Here is a 16,676-nt window from a genome sequence, read left to right on the forward strand (position 1 = left end):
AGGTATCGCCCCTAAATGAAACGAACCCAGAAAACGGTGATTTTACTCTCTGGAAATACAGATTTCTTCTGGTTCTTCTCTGTAGAATCAAAGCTCCAGAGAAAAGATAAATTTGCATCCTTTCAGCTGTTATTTTCCCCTCCCAGGTGATAGCTTTCCCCACTTCATTGTTTCAGTTCGTCATGAAGAAATTAGAATCTCAGAGTATCTTCCTTTTATTTTCACATTATACTTACCATTGAAAGTAGGGTCTTCCAATGTGATCAGGTCCACACTGGAAATTATCTCAATGTCTTTCGTGTTCCGTCTTGTCACCTGGAACTATAAGTATGTGAAGTGTTTGGTTATTAGTATAAACCTAAGAACTGCAAAGCACTAATAGAGTTGATTTACTGATTTTTATTTTGGATTCTAAGTTTTAGTTCTACCTTTTTGAAAACTATTAACTGTATTCTAGTCACCTCTTAGCAAAATGGGATTATTTCATAACAAATATATATCAATTGTAAAACATCCTGCCCTATTTCTGTATAGAGAGAAATGTTATGTAGTGCAAATTTAGTATCGGGAAAGAGATATTGGTATGATTAAAAATGAGGATATGAGGGTTGGATCATAGTACAGCTTGTAGGGCACTTGTCTTGCATGCAGCCAACCCAGGTTTGATCCCCAGTATTACATATGTCCCCCAAGCCCTGCCATGAGTGTTCCCCGAGTGGAGAGCCAGGAGTAAGTCCTGAATAGTGCTGGGTTGGCCCAAAAGCCAGAAAAAGAGAAATGCTCCACAAATTTTATTGCAATTATAATATTTGCTTTTTCCAGGCATAATCAAGAACATGAAAAATTAAGGAAAATGGTAAAGTGGTAGTTTATGCTAAAACTAAAGAAAGTAAACTCTTCTTTTGACCAAATTTAGGGAACAAATAAGTAGAAGTAACAGCAACTAATCGTTAAAAATGATTACAGTGTGCCAGTTCTGTGTTTGGTATATGACGTGTAATATCTCATATATACATTAAGATATTCTTAAGGAGTAATTGTTTATTTACATTTTAACAGTAAGGCTAAAAGAGGTTACTTTTTATGTAGGTTCTCACTCACACCCCGTGTATAATAGAGTCAGTATTTGAACTCTGTTGGTATGTTGTCTAAACTAATGTTATACTGCATCATGGCACTGTCTTTTGAAGTAATTCTCTGGTTTCTCTTAGAGTTAGCTTTATTTACTATGCTATTCATGCCCCAATGATCCGACTTCATTCCTCTTCAACAATTTAAAATTCATCATATACATTCTGGGCCGGAGTGATAGCATAGCGGGTAGGGCGTTTGCCTTGCAGGGGCCAACCCAGGTTCGATTCCTCTGTCCCTCTTAGAGAGCCCAGCAAGCTACCTCGAGTATCGCGCCTGCATGGCAGAGCCTGGCAAGCTCCCCGTGGCATATTCGATATGCCAAAAACAGTAACAACAAGACTCACAGTGGAGAATAGAGATGTTACTGGTGCCCACTCAAGCAAATCAATGAGCAACGGGAGGACAGTGCAACAGTGCTACAGTACATAAACATTCTTATTCCTTTTTGCTCTGTTACTTTAACCCCTAATAATTTTCCCATTTTGGAAACCTGCCTCGTAATTTAGTGTTCAGACTAGGTGCCTGCTTTTCTGTGAATACGGATGAGTGCATCTTCTGCATCTCACCTCAGTCTGCAAATCCAGACCTTCTTCCCACTTTGCTGGAGATGGAAGCCAGGGCCGCAAACAGGCAAAGCATGTCCTCTGCCTCTGAACAACACCCTGGCCACTCGCGTTCTTTATTTGTGTGCGTGGGCTTATATTCATTGATGTTCAGGGCTTACTCCTGGCTCTGAACTCGGGGTCACTCCTGGCGGGGCTTCAGGGGTTATATAGGATGCTCGGAATCAAACCCCTTCCCCACTCCCCTAGCATGCATGCAAGCCAAGCTCCCTATACACTGTACTATTGCTCCAGTCCCATCCCCTCTCCTGCCTCCCTACCATCTTTTTCTTTTAAAGAAATGGCCAAGTAACAGTTCTGGTTGAATAACATTGCATTGTCAGGGTGGAAAAAAAATTCTGTCTTTAGTTCTGCTTGACCGTCTTACTGCACAGTTCTGTTTAGAATATAAGTGCCTTACACTTATATTATTTTGACTACATCCCTATAGCCCATTGTACTGTTTTGAATATGGAAGTATTATTCTTCATCTCACAGGTTTGTGTGTATGTGTGTGTTTGTTGTTGCTGTTGTTTTTTATTTTAGAATGGAGAAGAGTTCTTGGGAAATTCATGAGAGGAGAATGAAGGAACAGTACTTTATGGCTATCTCAGACAAAGATCAGCAGCTCAGTCATCTGCAGAATATTATGAGGGAATTAAGAGCTTCTTCCTCCCATATCGATCCCCTTAAAGTACAATACCAAAGACAGGTAAATAGTTTCAATGGTGATTGCTGTTCAGAGGTAAACCAGTATCCAGAAAGCAGTTAACATCCTGCGAGCTAAGTGCCCATCTGCCATTATTATGCAAATTGTCTTATGACATCCTGTCAGATGGCTAAGGTTTCTAGAAGGAGAGAGAGAGAGAACAAAAGGGAATGCCCTGCCACAGAGGCAGGGTGGGATGGGGGGCATGGGGTGTGGAAGGGATACTGGGATCAGGAGTGGTGGAGAATGGGCACTGGTGGAGGGATGGGTACCCGATCATTGTATAACTGAAACCCAAGCACAAAAATTTGTAAGTCTACAACTGTACCTCATGGTGTTTCGCTAATAAAAATTTAAAAAAAAAAAAGAAAGTAAAGGGGAAAAAAAAAGAATGAACAATATAAAGAGAGAATTTCATCGGTTTTTGTATCCTGGCAGGTGTCCCCAGAGATAGCAGCTTCCCTTGATGGGCCACAAAACCTAGTATATGAGACAGAACTTCTTCGAACCCAACTCAATGACAGTTTAAAGGAAATTCATCAGAAGGAATTAAGAATTCAGCAACTAAACAGCAAGGTGAGTGTTTCCCGTTTTCAATATCTTTTACTGGAAGTGCTAACTAGAATAAGATTAGAATGCATTAAGGGTAAGCTCCAACTTGGAGGGTAGAGAAGTTTTACCTTTCTCAGAGCCTGGCTTTTTCATGCCTTATGGACACGAGCCACCTTCCTTCCTTCCTTCCTTCCTTCCTTCCTTCCTTCCTTCCTGCCTCCCTCCCTCCCTCCCTCCCCTCCCTTCTTTTCTTTTCTTTTCTTTTCTTTTCTTTTCTTTTCTTTTTTCTTTTTTATCCCCTGGCTGGAGGGTGCGTGACACTATTCTTGGACGCTATTCCAGACTCTTTTATTTGGGGGTTCTCCTAGTGGTGCTCGGTTGACCAGCAGTCTCAGCTTGAACCCTCTAGCCCCTGTCCCTTTGCAAAGCTTGTGCTCAACTATCTGAGCAGCATGGGCTTTTCAGGGGAACTCCAGAGCACCTCCTGCCCCGTCGCCCTTCTAGCTCATCAGTTTTTCCAGAAAGCTCTAGCCCTTGTATGTTCTGTAATGCTGCTTTCCATAAACTAGATGACATCTCATCCATACCGGCTGTCCTAAATGTTAGACATTACTGTGGGCATTTGTTTTTCCAGAATGGTATTTTGAACTGCAATTTAGGACTTAAGTAAACAATGAAGTTATTTTAGTGGATAGCAACCAGAATTGTTTAATATAAATGTTTTATTTAAGAATTCAGAAAAAAAATTATAAATACAGCAAGGAATATTTTCAAATGTTCATTTTTGGATGTCATAGCTACTTAATTAGTATCCAAATTAGAAATGGAGCTTATCAGAAATCTGTGCTTTGTATCCTCTCGTGTTCTCTACCATCTTCTTAAGTGCTACATCTAAACAGAATATTTATCTCCGCTTTTTTGTTGGTTCATTTATTTTATACGGTTTACTTATGCTGTTGTGTACAGTATGTACAGTATGCTAGATATATTATGACTGAGATGTTTTTACTTATGAGACTCTTGCTCCCAACATAGTCCTTTAGATATACATAGACACATTGAGATTTATCATGTTTCTCCCGCTTATCACACTTTATATTTTTTATTGTATTTTCTTTGTAGTTCATAACTCTACAGCATTGAGAAATCCACTCGGGAATATTAGGGTCTAGGTGGCAGTTGTAGCAACTGTCATTTCAAGCTTTGGGGATTATCATCTTTGGCTAATAATCCAAGCTATTGCAGTTATTCTTGTATATATCAAGTAGATTGCTTGTGAGTCTTTCAGTTAACATATATATCAACAAAATTTCTGCTTCTTACCTAAAGTTGCTTTGGTTTTTCAGTCAAATTCTTAGGCTCACATTGAAGGAACATAGGCTAATATTGTCGCCATTATTGCATAGGTTTTGTGTAAAAAGTTAGAGCCTTTAAGCCAGGTACAGTTAATCCAAGCACTTATACCCTCCTCTATTTCAGTTCTCTCAGCTACTCGAAGAGAAAAATACCCTTTCGATTCAGCTCTGTGATACCAGCCAAAGTCTTCGTGAGAATCAGCAACATTACAGTAATCTTTTTAATCACTGTGCGGTCTTGGAGAAGCAGATTCAAGAGCTGCAAGTGGTAAGTAAAAAGAAGATGAGAGGCAGAGAAATGTGTTAAAATGAAATGTTTTAAAAATTGAGTACAAATGATAGAATACCATCAAAGAGGTTGACGTATTCAGGCAGGATTTCAGGTGAAAAGGAAGAAAGTGAGAGCAAAAAGGTGTATGTTCACTAAGGAAAGTTATAAATGACTGTATTTTGCTCTGAAAATTCTCATTCTCCAATGAGTGAATTCTCATTTTCCTCGAATATATCTTAGCATATTGATGTGGGACTATAATCTGTGTTAATTTAGTCACATTCAAGAATGAATCACCAGTGGTATGCTCCAGCATCAATGTGTTAAGCGTGTTTATCGTTAAACAACTGAGTTTACTCATTTTCCAGGGACCACTAAATATAGATGTTGCTCCAGGAGCCCCCCAAGAAAAAAGTGGAGCTCACAGGAAGAGCGATCCTGAAGATCTGATGGACCCACAGCAAAGGTAAGGGAAGCAGCTCCGAACCTTGGAATGTCCAGAAATCAGTAGTCATCAGGTTGAATGCCAGATCCTGCTGTGGATTTAATATGTCTCTTATCTTATTTGCCACAGGGAATTTAAATGAAGGCCAAGTAGAAACATATATAATACAGATTATGTGTAAAATGTTTCTAAAACAAAAAATCAGTAACACCAGTACACATTGCACTAGTCCTACCGAAGTCATATGAACAATACTTAGTTATTCTCCAAGAGCTCTTAAGGCATTTTCTGTAACTTCATTAAGTTTCTACAGCTGTACTTTGTATATATTCCAGAATATATTTCAGAGATAGAGTGCTGAGGTTCTGAGGGCCCTGGGTTTGGTGCTGGGGCATCTCAAAACCAAAAAACCACTTTGACATACATATCTCACTTGCCCTTTCTCATGCCCTCCTAAGGTTGATGCAGTGCCTTCAGAGGCTAACACAGAGGGTAAAGTAAGTCTTCATAAAACCCAGAGAAGATGAAAATTCCTCTCTGGGGTCTCTCTGGAGTCACAGTGGGAATACATACATATATAAATACATAAAATAAAAAATTTTTTTGTGTGTCCAGAGGTACAGTAGTTAAGACACATGCCTTACCTGTGGCAGATCCTGGTTTGATTTCTGGTCCCACTTGGTTTCCTGAACAACAGTGGATACAGAACTCAAGGCCCCCAAGCAACCTCGGGTGGCCCAGTGGCCCAGAAAGTTCCTCTCAGGGCCCTCACAGTCCACCACTAACCCAGTTGGTGAGAATAGCACCTCCAACTTAAAAAAAAAGTTTGTATGAGATTTTTTAAATACTCCTGCTTTATAGCTTATCAAAACCTTGGCATCTTTGTATCAGTACCTGTGTTCTGCATCTAGTGGTGATGTTTGTTTTCCTTTAATCCGGAAGCTTTACTGAAGCCCAGCAGCAGTTGTGTATCACTAAACAGGAGATGAATGAATTGAGAAAACTGCTGGAAGAAGAACGAGACCAAAGATTGGCTGCTGAGGCTGCCCTTTCCTTGGCCGAGGAGCAGCTCCAGAGGTAAAAGCAGGGGGATGGCGGTGTTCACTGTTCTTCCTTCAGATTCTACTCCCCTGCATTTCTTTCTTTTCTTAATTGAATCTTCATGAGATACACAGTTACAAAGTTGTTTATCAGCACCACTCCCTTCACCAGTGCGCACATTTCCCACCACTAGTATCCCCAGTTTTCTTCTTACCCACCCTCCTGCCCCAACCTCACAGTCTGCATTTATGGTCCATGGCAGGCAGGCTTGCTCGCTCTTGCTCTCGTTCGCTCTCTCTCTGTCTCTCTGTCTCTCTGTCTCTCTGTCTCTCTGTCTCTCTCTCACTCTCTCTCACTCTCACACTCACACTCTTTCTCTCCCCTCCCTCTCTCTCCTCTCATTCCCCACCCCCTTCCTTTTTAGGCACTGTTTTGCAGTACTGAAAGTGTACCTTGCATATCACTTTACCTCCTATCAGCGCTCAGTTCTTGTCCAGAGTGCTTACTTCCTCCTGCCATGGTCATAGAGGTCCCTTCTTTGTCCTAACTGCATTCTACCTCCCCTTTTGTGGCAAGCTTCCTGCCATGGACCAGTCCTCCGGGCCCTAGTTTCTGCTGTCTTTGGGTATGTAATCTCTGGATGGCTAAGGAAAGCCCCAGCGTCTCTCCCTCTCGCGGCCTTTGTTTGGTGGACTCAGGCCATTCGCCCGCCCAGGACCACCGATGCCATGGGTGGACGAAGGAGGAGACAAGGGCCACCAGGCTGATTGGGGATCAGTTGCCGTTTATTCCATTCTCCCCATGCACCTGTTTCAATCTCACTAAACTTCCCATTCTAGTCTCATGCAGCTTCTCATTCTAGTCTCATACTATCTCTCCCGCTTATCTCTCTGTGCTCTCTCTTGCAGCCGTTTCTCTCGTCTCTCCACACACCTGCTCCTGCATTCTTCCCCTACATTCTTCCTCTGTCCCTCTTGCTAGTCTCTCCTTGCTCCATTTTGCTGCCCTGGTCTCTATCTTGTCTCTTACCAACTCCCCCCATTGGGGATAGACACCAGACACCATAGCACATTCAACATATCAAAAGCCCTTCAGGCTCAAGGACAGAAATACCACGTGGGGTGTTTCTACTCTCCTTTTCCAACAAGTTACTTAACATATTAATTAACATTTAATTCTACTTCTTAATATTAGTTATTTTATATAGACACAGAAATACACTGAGCTTATAGGGTGGCTTTCCTGGGGACATTTCGCTGTAGATCTCAATCTGTTCAGGCCAGATTGATTTTTCCTAATCCTAGCAGGGCCTTATTTCAGTTATCACTTTTTGGATTATGACAGAATATATACAGGACCATGCTCTTAACTTACAGTTAAGTAATATGGAGCTTTGGCCTGGCCCATTTCAATACCAGGGTAGCTCACTGCTTTCCCTGGGTCTATCCAGTTCCTCGTCGGGACCCTGCTCTTGGGGTGCTAGGAAGTAAGGACAACTGAGGCTTAAATCCAGGGAACAGGTGCCCTGGGGTGAATATCATTCAGAGTCAACTCCCAAGTTAGAAAAGTATAGCATTTACTGTCTTCCTATGTCTGTACAAAATGAGTCATTGCTCTGAATTAACTATGCAAAGGACTTAAAGCAAAGAGAAAAGCAATATTTACAAGTTAATAGAACTCAAGAAAGAGGTTACAAATAAACACAGAGGACCGGGAGCACTGTGATGGGAGTAACCCAATAAGCCTAAGCTCCCTGTGGCAAGGCAGAAAGGACAAACCAGTGTTTTTTTACATTTGGGTATTATTCACATACTGTGCTTTTGTTTGTTTTATACACATTCACTCGCATACATTTTTGAGAACAGTTAGAATATTATTGTCATCTTGAATTGGGTACTGCAGTGAGCAGGTCATGGTGATACCAACATCCACTGTACTTTTGATATCAAGGAGACCAGTACTGTCCGTCACAATTGTTCATAGAGACAATAGTCACACCTATCATTCACGCTTATTTTCTGTGGGATAAGATTTCACCATAATAATTATCTGAGTTAAGTTTCTGATTCTTTAAAGGATCTAATAAATGGTAACCCCATTTCTTATCTGAATCTTAATAGAAAGTTCTTTTTTAAAAACAAAAAGAAAATAATTAAAATTTATGAGATTTTGAGATTAAAAGGCTACTTAATAAAGCTGATTATAGCTTTTTTTTCCTTTGTGAAGTAGGATAGATTTTATTAAATAAAATTTGTTTAGAAAGACTTGAAGGGGTGGGCCTGGAGAGATATTACAGTGCTAGGGCATTTGCCTTGCACACTGCTGACCCGGGTTCGATTGCCAGGATCCCATATGGTCCCCAAGCACTGTCAAAGTAATTCACAGGAGAAACCTCTAAGTGTGACCCAAAAAGGCAAAAAAAGAATAGCCATGATTGGAGAGAAAGATAGGAAATGTATGTTCAAGAGAGAACATGGCAAGCACAGATACATAGAAACAGGCAAGCAAAATATGTGTTCAAGGGAGAACACGAGCTTGAAGAGCATGCCAGAGTGTGGTTTTTGATATGCTGGCAAATGTATTTCCTACTCTAAGCGATAGCACAACAAGTAGGGTGTTTGCCTTGCCCAGGCCAACCTGGGTTTGATTCCTCGGAGAGACTGGCAAGCTACCAAGAGTATCCGGCCCGCACGGCAGAGCCTGGCAAGCTCCCCGTGGAATATTCGATATGCCAAAAACAGTAACAAGTCTCACAATGGAGACGTTACTGGTGCCTGCTCGAGCAAATTGATGAACAATGGGAGGACAGTGCAGTGCAGTGCAGTGCAATTACAGGCAGTGTTGAGCCAGGGTAGGCCTTACTCATAGTTTAAGAAGCTGTGCTTATAAAAATCAGAGCATTACAGCTATGAGTATGAGTTGTGCATCTTGTGGGAAGGTGGCTCCATGTGATCTGAGGACAGAGCTACACATTTCTAGTTCCTTACTCCCAACTGACAGAGAGTGAAGAAAATCTTCCTAGGTATTTTGCTGGTGCTGAATGTCCCTGTACATGGAAAGAAACAATGAAAATAGCTACTTCAGTTGTTTGATCAGTGGGTATTGAAGTGGAGAAGGCTCCCAGATGTATTGTCACTTTCCTCAGATAGTGACATTTGTGACATCAACTCCTTCGTGGAAAGTTTAGGTGTCAAAAATGGCCGCTGCTCTGAGCAAGTCTAGCATATCTAGCAAACTCACGGCGTAATTGTCTTCACTGACTGAGCCTTGGTATGCCCGTTTGAGGGCAGGTTCTTTGAGGACACAACTCAACCATTTGTGTCTCGCTAAGCATTTTCAAGCCGTGCACCATGACTATTTCTCTGTCACTTGCTCTAGGTTTGCTCTGTGAAATCCAGTCCTTTGGCAATATCCTTCATGTGATTACCATGTGTCTAAGATAACTTGAGACAAATAGTGCAGTGTGCCTTTGTAATTTTAATACAAGCATGTTATTCCAGCAGTTTCTTTTCTGGCTCCGATGCAGCCACATTAGCCCATCCACATTGCCCGCTCTGGCCCTGAAGTGGAAGGGAAACTGTGGTAGCTGATCAAGTGCTGTAAGCAAGCCTAGGATTGCCATTTTAAGACTCATCTGTGTGCATTTGGAACTTGTGAGCATGGAGCTTATAGGCAGTCAGCACTGGCTCATCAATACCTGCACACATCTAATTCTTTCTGAATGTCACCTTGAGAGGCTGACAGACTGACCGCTGCGTAGCAACAGACGACTTTGTTCCAGATCAGTGCCACCTTTGAGAAGCTTATCACATGGAGAAATAGATCTGAAAGGTGTCAGGAAGTTAATTTGACTCTCAAGAGGAAAATGGGCAGGATAGAGGTAGGCCAGTGATTTTTGAACCACCAGTTCATGGGCCAAACTAGGCCACAGGAAATATTTTGGGGGAAGAGGAAAGTTTTTTTACACAAGCAGACTTGACCTGGCTATTATCAAAAAGGATTGAGCCCTGAAAGCAGTTTGTACAGGGTTTTTAATACATTTAACAGGCTGCATTGCTTCTTAGGAGAAAAACTTTTTATTTGCATATGACATATACAATGATTGGTACAATCAGTGATTAATGCAATTTTTTAAAGTACCATACTAACATTTACTAATTGTTTTGTTGTCCCATTTCTGTTCAAGCAACTTGATCAGACTTGTTCTTTTATTTAAAAAAGTTATTTAAGCTTTAAATTTAAATGGATTTACCATGGTTTGCAATGTTATTTATGATAGGATTTCAGACATATGGAGCGATAGCACAGCGGTAGGGCGTTTGCCTTGCACGCAGCCAACATGGCCGACCCGAGTTCGATTCTTCCGCCCCTCTCGGAGAGCCCGGCAAGCTACCGAGAGTGTTCGATATGCCAGACACAGTAACAACAAAGTCTCCAATGGAGACGTTACTGGGCCTGCTCGAGCAAATCGATGATCAACGGGAGGGCCTTTACTTTACTTTACTTTAATGTTTGACAAATGATCCCTTCACCAGTGTCCATTTTCCTCTATCCATACCCCCATTTTCCACCCACCAGCTTTCCTCTATGACAGTTTGTTTATTAATTTTTTAGGGTTTGGTGTTATTATAATTTTACCCTTTTATTTATTTATTTTAATGTAGCGCCGTGAGTTACAGTTAGACTTACAAACTTTCATGCTTATGTTTCAGTCATACAGTGATCAAGTACCCATCCCTCTACCAGTGCCCATTCTCCACCACCAATGTTCCCAGTATCCCCCCCAACCCCCCACCCCCACCCCGCCTCAGTGGCAGGCACATTCCCTTTTGCTCTCTCTCTCTCCTTTTGGGTGTTGTGGTCTCCAATGTAGGCATTAAGTGGCCATCGTGTTCGGGCTATAGTCTACTTTCAGCACACATCTCCCATTCTGAGCAGGCTCTCCAAGCATCCTTTACTTGGTGGTCCCTTCCCTGTCTGAGCTGCCTTTCCCCCCAGCATGTGAGGCCAGCTTCTTAGCTGTGAAGCAGTCCTCCTAGTCCTTATCTCTACTATCCCTGGGTGTTAGTCTCCCATTCTGTTACTTTATATTCCACAAATGAGTGCAATCCTATATCTGTCCCTCTCTTTCTGACTCATTTCATTTAACATGATACTCTTGATGTTGATCCACTTTTATGCAAATTTCATGACTTCATCTCTTCTAACATCTGTATGGTATTCCATTCTGTAAATGTACCAGAGTTTCTTTAACCAGTCATGTGTTCTCAGGAGCTCGGGTTTTTTACAGATTCTGGTTGTTGTAAACAGCGCTGCAATGAACATACAAATGCAGATGTCATTTCTACTATAATTTTTTGCATCTTCAGGATACATTGCCAGAAGTGGTATTGCTGGGTTAAATTAGAGCTCAATTTCTAATTTTTGAGAAACATCCATACTGTTTTCCAAAAGGGCTGGACCAGTCGGCATTCCCACCAGCAGTGAAGGCGAGTCCCAAGCGAACACCAGTTGCTTTTGTTCTTTTGGAGTGGGCCAGTCTCTGTAGTGTGAGGTGATATCTCATTTTTGTTTTGATCTGCATCGCCCTGGTGATTAATGATGAAGACCATTTTCATGTGCCTTTTGGTCATTCGGGTTTCTTCTTTGAGAAAGTTTCTGTTCATTTCATTGCCCCATTTTCTGATGGGGTTCCATGTTTTCTTCTTGTAGAGTTCAACCAAGTCCCTTGTATATCCTTGATATCAACCCCTTATCAGAAGGGTATTGGGTGAATATCCTTTTCCATTCTGTAGATTGTCTTTGTATTCTGGTCACTTTCTTTTGAGCTACAGAAGCTTCTTATTTTAAGATAGTCCCATTTGTTTATCTCTGTTTCCACTCGCTTGGTCAGTGGCATGTCATCTTTGAAGTACCTTTAGCTTCAGTATCCTGGAGGTTTTGGCCGATCTTTCCTTCAATGTACCTGATGGATTCTGGTCTGATGTGGAGGTCTTTAATCCATTTCGATCTGACTTTTGTGCATGGTATTAGGATGAGCCCATTTTTTTGCATGTAGCTATATGACAGGCACTTTAAAGATTCATATATCTTCTAGTCTCCTAGAATGCAGAGTCTCCTGCCCCCATGCCTGGCTGTCCTCACTGGGGCCCCTTGGAGGGGGGCGGGTTAAGTTTCCCTCTCCACCCTGAGCAGAGCCCCGGCAGCTGAAGACCTCAGGGATCCAGCCACAGCCATGCTAAGACCACTCTCTATACGCTCGGACGAGCCTCATGCATGAGGGAACCGGCAGAGGAACCCAGGTGTGCGGGACCCGGGGCTGAGATCTCCAAGCCTGCTCAGTTCGGGACTGGGCCTCCTCCACCCAGATCCCCCATCTTCTAAAGGCTAGACAGTTCCACCCACCAACTGCTGTGTAACCCCATCAATGGCCAAGATCCAGAGACTATAAAACCAAGCTCTCAGAAGCGTGCTGCTGAATTTGCAGCCGCATGACCTCTTATAGTCTAGTTCTCACTCTCAGAGAACCCGGCAGGCTACCGAGAGTATCCTGCCCGCATATATGCCTGACTGGGAACTGGGAACACCTTTAAAGGTTATTAGAGGCTGCCCCAAAAGCCTCCATTCCTCTCAGCCCGGCAAGCTACAGAGAGTATCCCACCTGCATGGCAGAGCTTGGCAAGATACCTGGGCATACTCGATATGCCAAAAACAGTAACAGTGATGGTCCTCATTCTCTGACCCTGAAAGAGCCCCCAGTATGCCATCGGGCTACACTAACACGTGACAGGGATGAATGGACACATTACTGGCACCCGCTCAAGCAATTCGATGAACAACAGGATAATAGTGATAGTGAGAGTGATATCTTATAGGGTTGCATGCATAATATTTCACAGAGTTTAAGCACTTCCCCCCTTCTTCTGGCTTAGCATTTCCCTCAACCTTTGTTGTATTCTCATCTCTGACCTATTCCTTCTCCACTTTTCCCCCATTCTTCCTGTTTAAGACCATTCCTCTTGTTTTTGTTGCTATTGCCACGTCAGTTGTTACTCCCCTACTGTGTTCCTTTATATCCTCATATTAGAGAGATTATTCTGTGTCTCTCCCACTGACTAACTTCACTCAGCATGATAATCTCCAGATCCATCTACATAGCAGCAAATGGCGTGATTTTATCCTTTCTTATAAAATTATTCTTTCTTATAAAACAGTATTATTTCATTGTGTATTTCATTTTTTCTTTATCCAGTCATCTGTTTTGGGGTACTTGGGTTTTTTCCAGATTTTCCTACCATTCCATGAAAAAATTCTTGCTGCTTAACTTGACTGTTTTTCAGCCTCTGGTTCCAGGCCACATAAGTAAAAAGGTTGAGGTTGAAAACACTGAGCTAGGCTGTGTATGTTCAGTTTCTCTTTTCAGAGTCACAGATAAGATTAAAGCATTCCTTCTCTCCTAGAGGAAAGTAAATGACCTTCAGAGAGAGAAGTATTACATTAATGTATGTAAGAAAATGTTTTGTCCTTCCTAATACAGTTAAAAAGTGCATCCCTGTTGGCAAATGCTTGATCAAATGTGCTGAGTTACCTGAAGCCACCAGCCACTTTTAAAATTCTCTCTCCCTCTCTCTCTCTCTCCCCCCCCCCCCCTCCGTCTATCTGTGTCTCTCTCTCTCTCTCTCTCCACCCTCTCGCCACCCCCCCCCCCCCTCTCGGAAGGATGACTGGAGAGCCTCAGCTTCTCGCAACTCTTTGCAGGTTGGAGCACTGTGAGTGGGACTCTGCCCGGACTCCCGTCATCGGCCCCTGTGGAACTCAGGAGCAGGCGCCATTAATAGATCTTGCAAGCAACAGTTGTCGAAGGGTAAGAAGGGAAGAGAAGGACAAAAAAAGAGCGCGTATTACTTTCAGACTGATCTGACTGTATTGCTGTAGTGGATTGAAGAACAGGAATATGAAAATCAGACATTGAGCAGCTAAATGGGTCAAAGAATGGAAAACTTAGAGAAAGCGGGGTAGAATTTGCCACATCATTGACCCTGAGAGGACTCTTTTTGTGGTTATGAAGGAAATGGCACATCTCTAGAGGTTGAAACTCTGACTTGTCCATTTTTGTTCCAGACTCGGAGAAGTGCTGGATGGAAGCGAATCCTGCGTTCACTCATTCATTCCCGGACGAGAGTGCCCGTGCTGGCGACCCTCTACTTTCTGATGATTCATGCCCTGCTCATTTTATGTATCACGGGCCATCTGTAAACAGTTCTCATCTTTTTGCCATCTCTCCTCAGAACTTGGAGTGCCCTTGTGTGGAACAGCAATTCCCACAGAAGAGTCTTCCTTTTCTAGGTCATCTCTCAACTCTCCATGCAGAGTGTCTGCCAACACTAAGGTAGATGCAGGAATCAAATGTTAGAGCTGCAGAAATCAGCAAGTCTGCTTTCTTCTTCTGCCCAGGAAATGAAGCCTTCTACATAATCTGAAGAGGTCACATAGTTAGTGATTGAACCTGACGTTTGTTCAGTCTGTAGGGACCCAACCTCTGTCTGAGAGATGCTCAGGAATGTCTGTCAAGCCAAGAAGATGGTTCCAATAAATTCAAAGATCTGAAGTCCAGAATCACTTTTTATTGACACGTTTTTTAACCTCATTTACCTTATTTTCTCCTGTCTCAGGAGACGGTCACCCAGCCATGAACAGAGTTCTGGGGAAGGTTCTCTCATGTGATTGCTGACTAGGTCTCTTGCAGTATAAATGGGAGTTGACAAACTCCTGCAGGTGTCTCTATCCCTGCCTGTTCAGGCATAATTGGAGTCACTTTGTGGCCTTGGACTGTAAGATTAGGCCCCACTGCTTGTACACTGATTGCTTTTGCACTAGGGTGTATTTAGTGCCCTTTGTTTTTCTCTCACTGAGAGGCAGGATAAAACAGCTGTGAATAGGGGCACTCATATTATTGTCATTCAGAAGACAAATTACTTAAATCCAGGACTGAGTCGAAATCCTGGATTTATTTCCATTTGTGCCTATTTCCTTCCTTCCTTCCTTCCCGTTTCCTGGTGGTTGTTTGTTGTTGTTCTGTGCTGTGCCTGTTCTCACCACCCAAAGAAGAGAAAACTGGGGACTGACTGATAATACTCTAATTTTTTGTTCTATGGTGACCAAATCTTGGTTCTAGCAACCCAGGAACTTTACTGAATAATTGTAAAATAATAAAATTATTTTCAGAATGAAGTAGTGTTTGGATATATATACTAAACATTTTACTGTATTTGCAAATGGGGAAAATTGGGTTGGAGTAGCCAGGAATGAATAACAGGTATGGTAAAGACATGCACATTTCAATTCTTCCTGATCAGCATCATAATGACGCCTGCTAGTCCTAGCCACTAGATTCTAGGGTGATGAAATTTTATCCTAATAGAGCACCAAACAGACTGGGCCTTCAGCCCTGACAATCTTCCAGGTTCATGCCTCAACCATGGATAACTTCTATCTGATGTATGTTAAAAACAGGAGCAGAAGGGGAAAAGTAATAGGGTATAGCAGGGTAGAGATTTTATACTTCTATTAATAAGTTGCTGCCTGAAAAAAGCTAATTCACTTGTCTCAGGGTTCAATAAGCTAAACAAACTGAACAGACTTCAAGCCCACATTATTTCTTTGTGCTGCATCTCCCTGCTTCAACAGGAATAAATTTAGCACACTTTCTAAGGAGACGTGGGACATGTAGGTAGCACTGTAGCACTGTCCTCCCTTTGTTCATCAATTTGCTTGAGCGGGCACCAGTAACACCTCACAAGAAATTGTGAGACTTGTTGTTACTGGGTTTTTTTTTTCTTTTGGCATATCGAATATGTCACGAGTAGCTTGCCAGGCTTTGCTGTGTGGGCAAGATACTCTCAGTAGCTTGCCAGGCTCTCCAAGAGGGGCAGAGGAATCAAACCCGGGTCAGCCACGTGCAAGGCAAACGCCCTACCTGCTGTGCTATTGCTCCAGCCCATGTAGGTATCATGTCTGATTAAATGTTATGGTTGTTCTAAAGAACTTTACCTAAATGGTGTGTTGTATCAAAACTGGTGATTCTTACTTTTTGACAGAATTTCAAATGATTAAAAAGAATTTTTCTCTAATTTACTCTTCCTTAAAATGGTTTTGATTCTGCTATAATAAGTAGTGTATATTATATATATATATATACATTGCACAACATATACATATATGTCAATGTGTGTGTATATATATATAAGAGAGAAAGATATACTCAATGGAATGCAACTCTGCCATGAGATAAAATTGTGTTCTTTGGGACAAAAAAAATAGATATTTTCATGGATAGAATTTTAGGTGGTTATGCTAAGTGAAATAACTGAAGAAATAATTACTGACTAGTTTAATGTGTGGAGTTTATAGCCAATGGATTGACAAAAAGCAACTAACTCCTAGTCTCAGTGAAAAATATGGTGGTTACTAGAGAGAAGGGAGTTGTAGAGAGTAAGAATGAGTTTGGAGCTTGGGGTTTAGATGATGAGATGGTACTGAAACTTTGGTGGGACGTATGTTGAATCCT

The 16,676-nt window shown here is 42.0% G+C and overlaps 1 protein-coding gene and 1 non-coding gene across 3 annotated transcripts in view; both read left to right on the forward strand.

Moving 5' to 3' along the window:
* The window catches only part of GOLGB1 (golgin B1), a 68,385-nt gene extending 53,049 nt beyond the window's left edge, over positions 1-15,336 (forward strand). For both annotated transcript variants that reach the window (XM_056109468.1, XM_056109469.1), the window contains 7 exons: positions 2,283-2,448; positions 2,884-3,021; positions 4,477-4,620; positions 4,992-5,089; positions 6,011-6,145; positions 13,868-13,973; positions 14,231-15,336. In XM_056109468.1, the coding sequence (XP_055965443.1) occupies positions 2,283-2,448; positions 2,884-3,021; positions 4,477-4,620; positions 4,992-5,089; positions 6,011-6,145; positions 13,868-13,973; positions 14,231-14,365 (922 nt within the window). In that variant the 3' untranslated portion in view covers positions 14,366-15,336. The remainder of the gene's footprint in view (positions 1-2,282; positions 2,449-2,883; positions 3,022-4,476; positions 4,621-4,991; positions 5,090-6,010; positions 6,146-13,867; positions 13,974-14,230) is intronic.
* On the forward strand, positions 5,514-5,630 carry LOC130018722 (small nucleolar RNA SNORA26). The gene has a single exon (XR_008791609.1). It is a non-coding gene; the product is annotated as a small nucleolar RNA SNORA26 (small nucleolar RNA).
* Positions 15,337-16,676: the final 1,340 nt, after the last annotated feature.

This window comes from Sorex fumeus, unplaced genomic scaffold, assembly GCF_029834395.1.
Source record: "Sorex fumeus unplaced genomic scaffold, SorFum_2.1 ptg000265l, whole genome shotgun sequence".
NCBI classification, from domain to species: Eukaryota; Metazoa; Chordata; class Mammalia; order Eulipotyphla; family Soricidae; genus Sorex; species Sorex fumeus.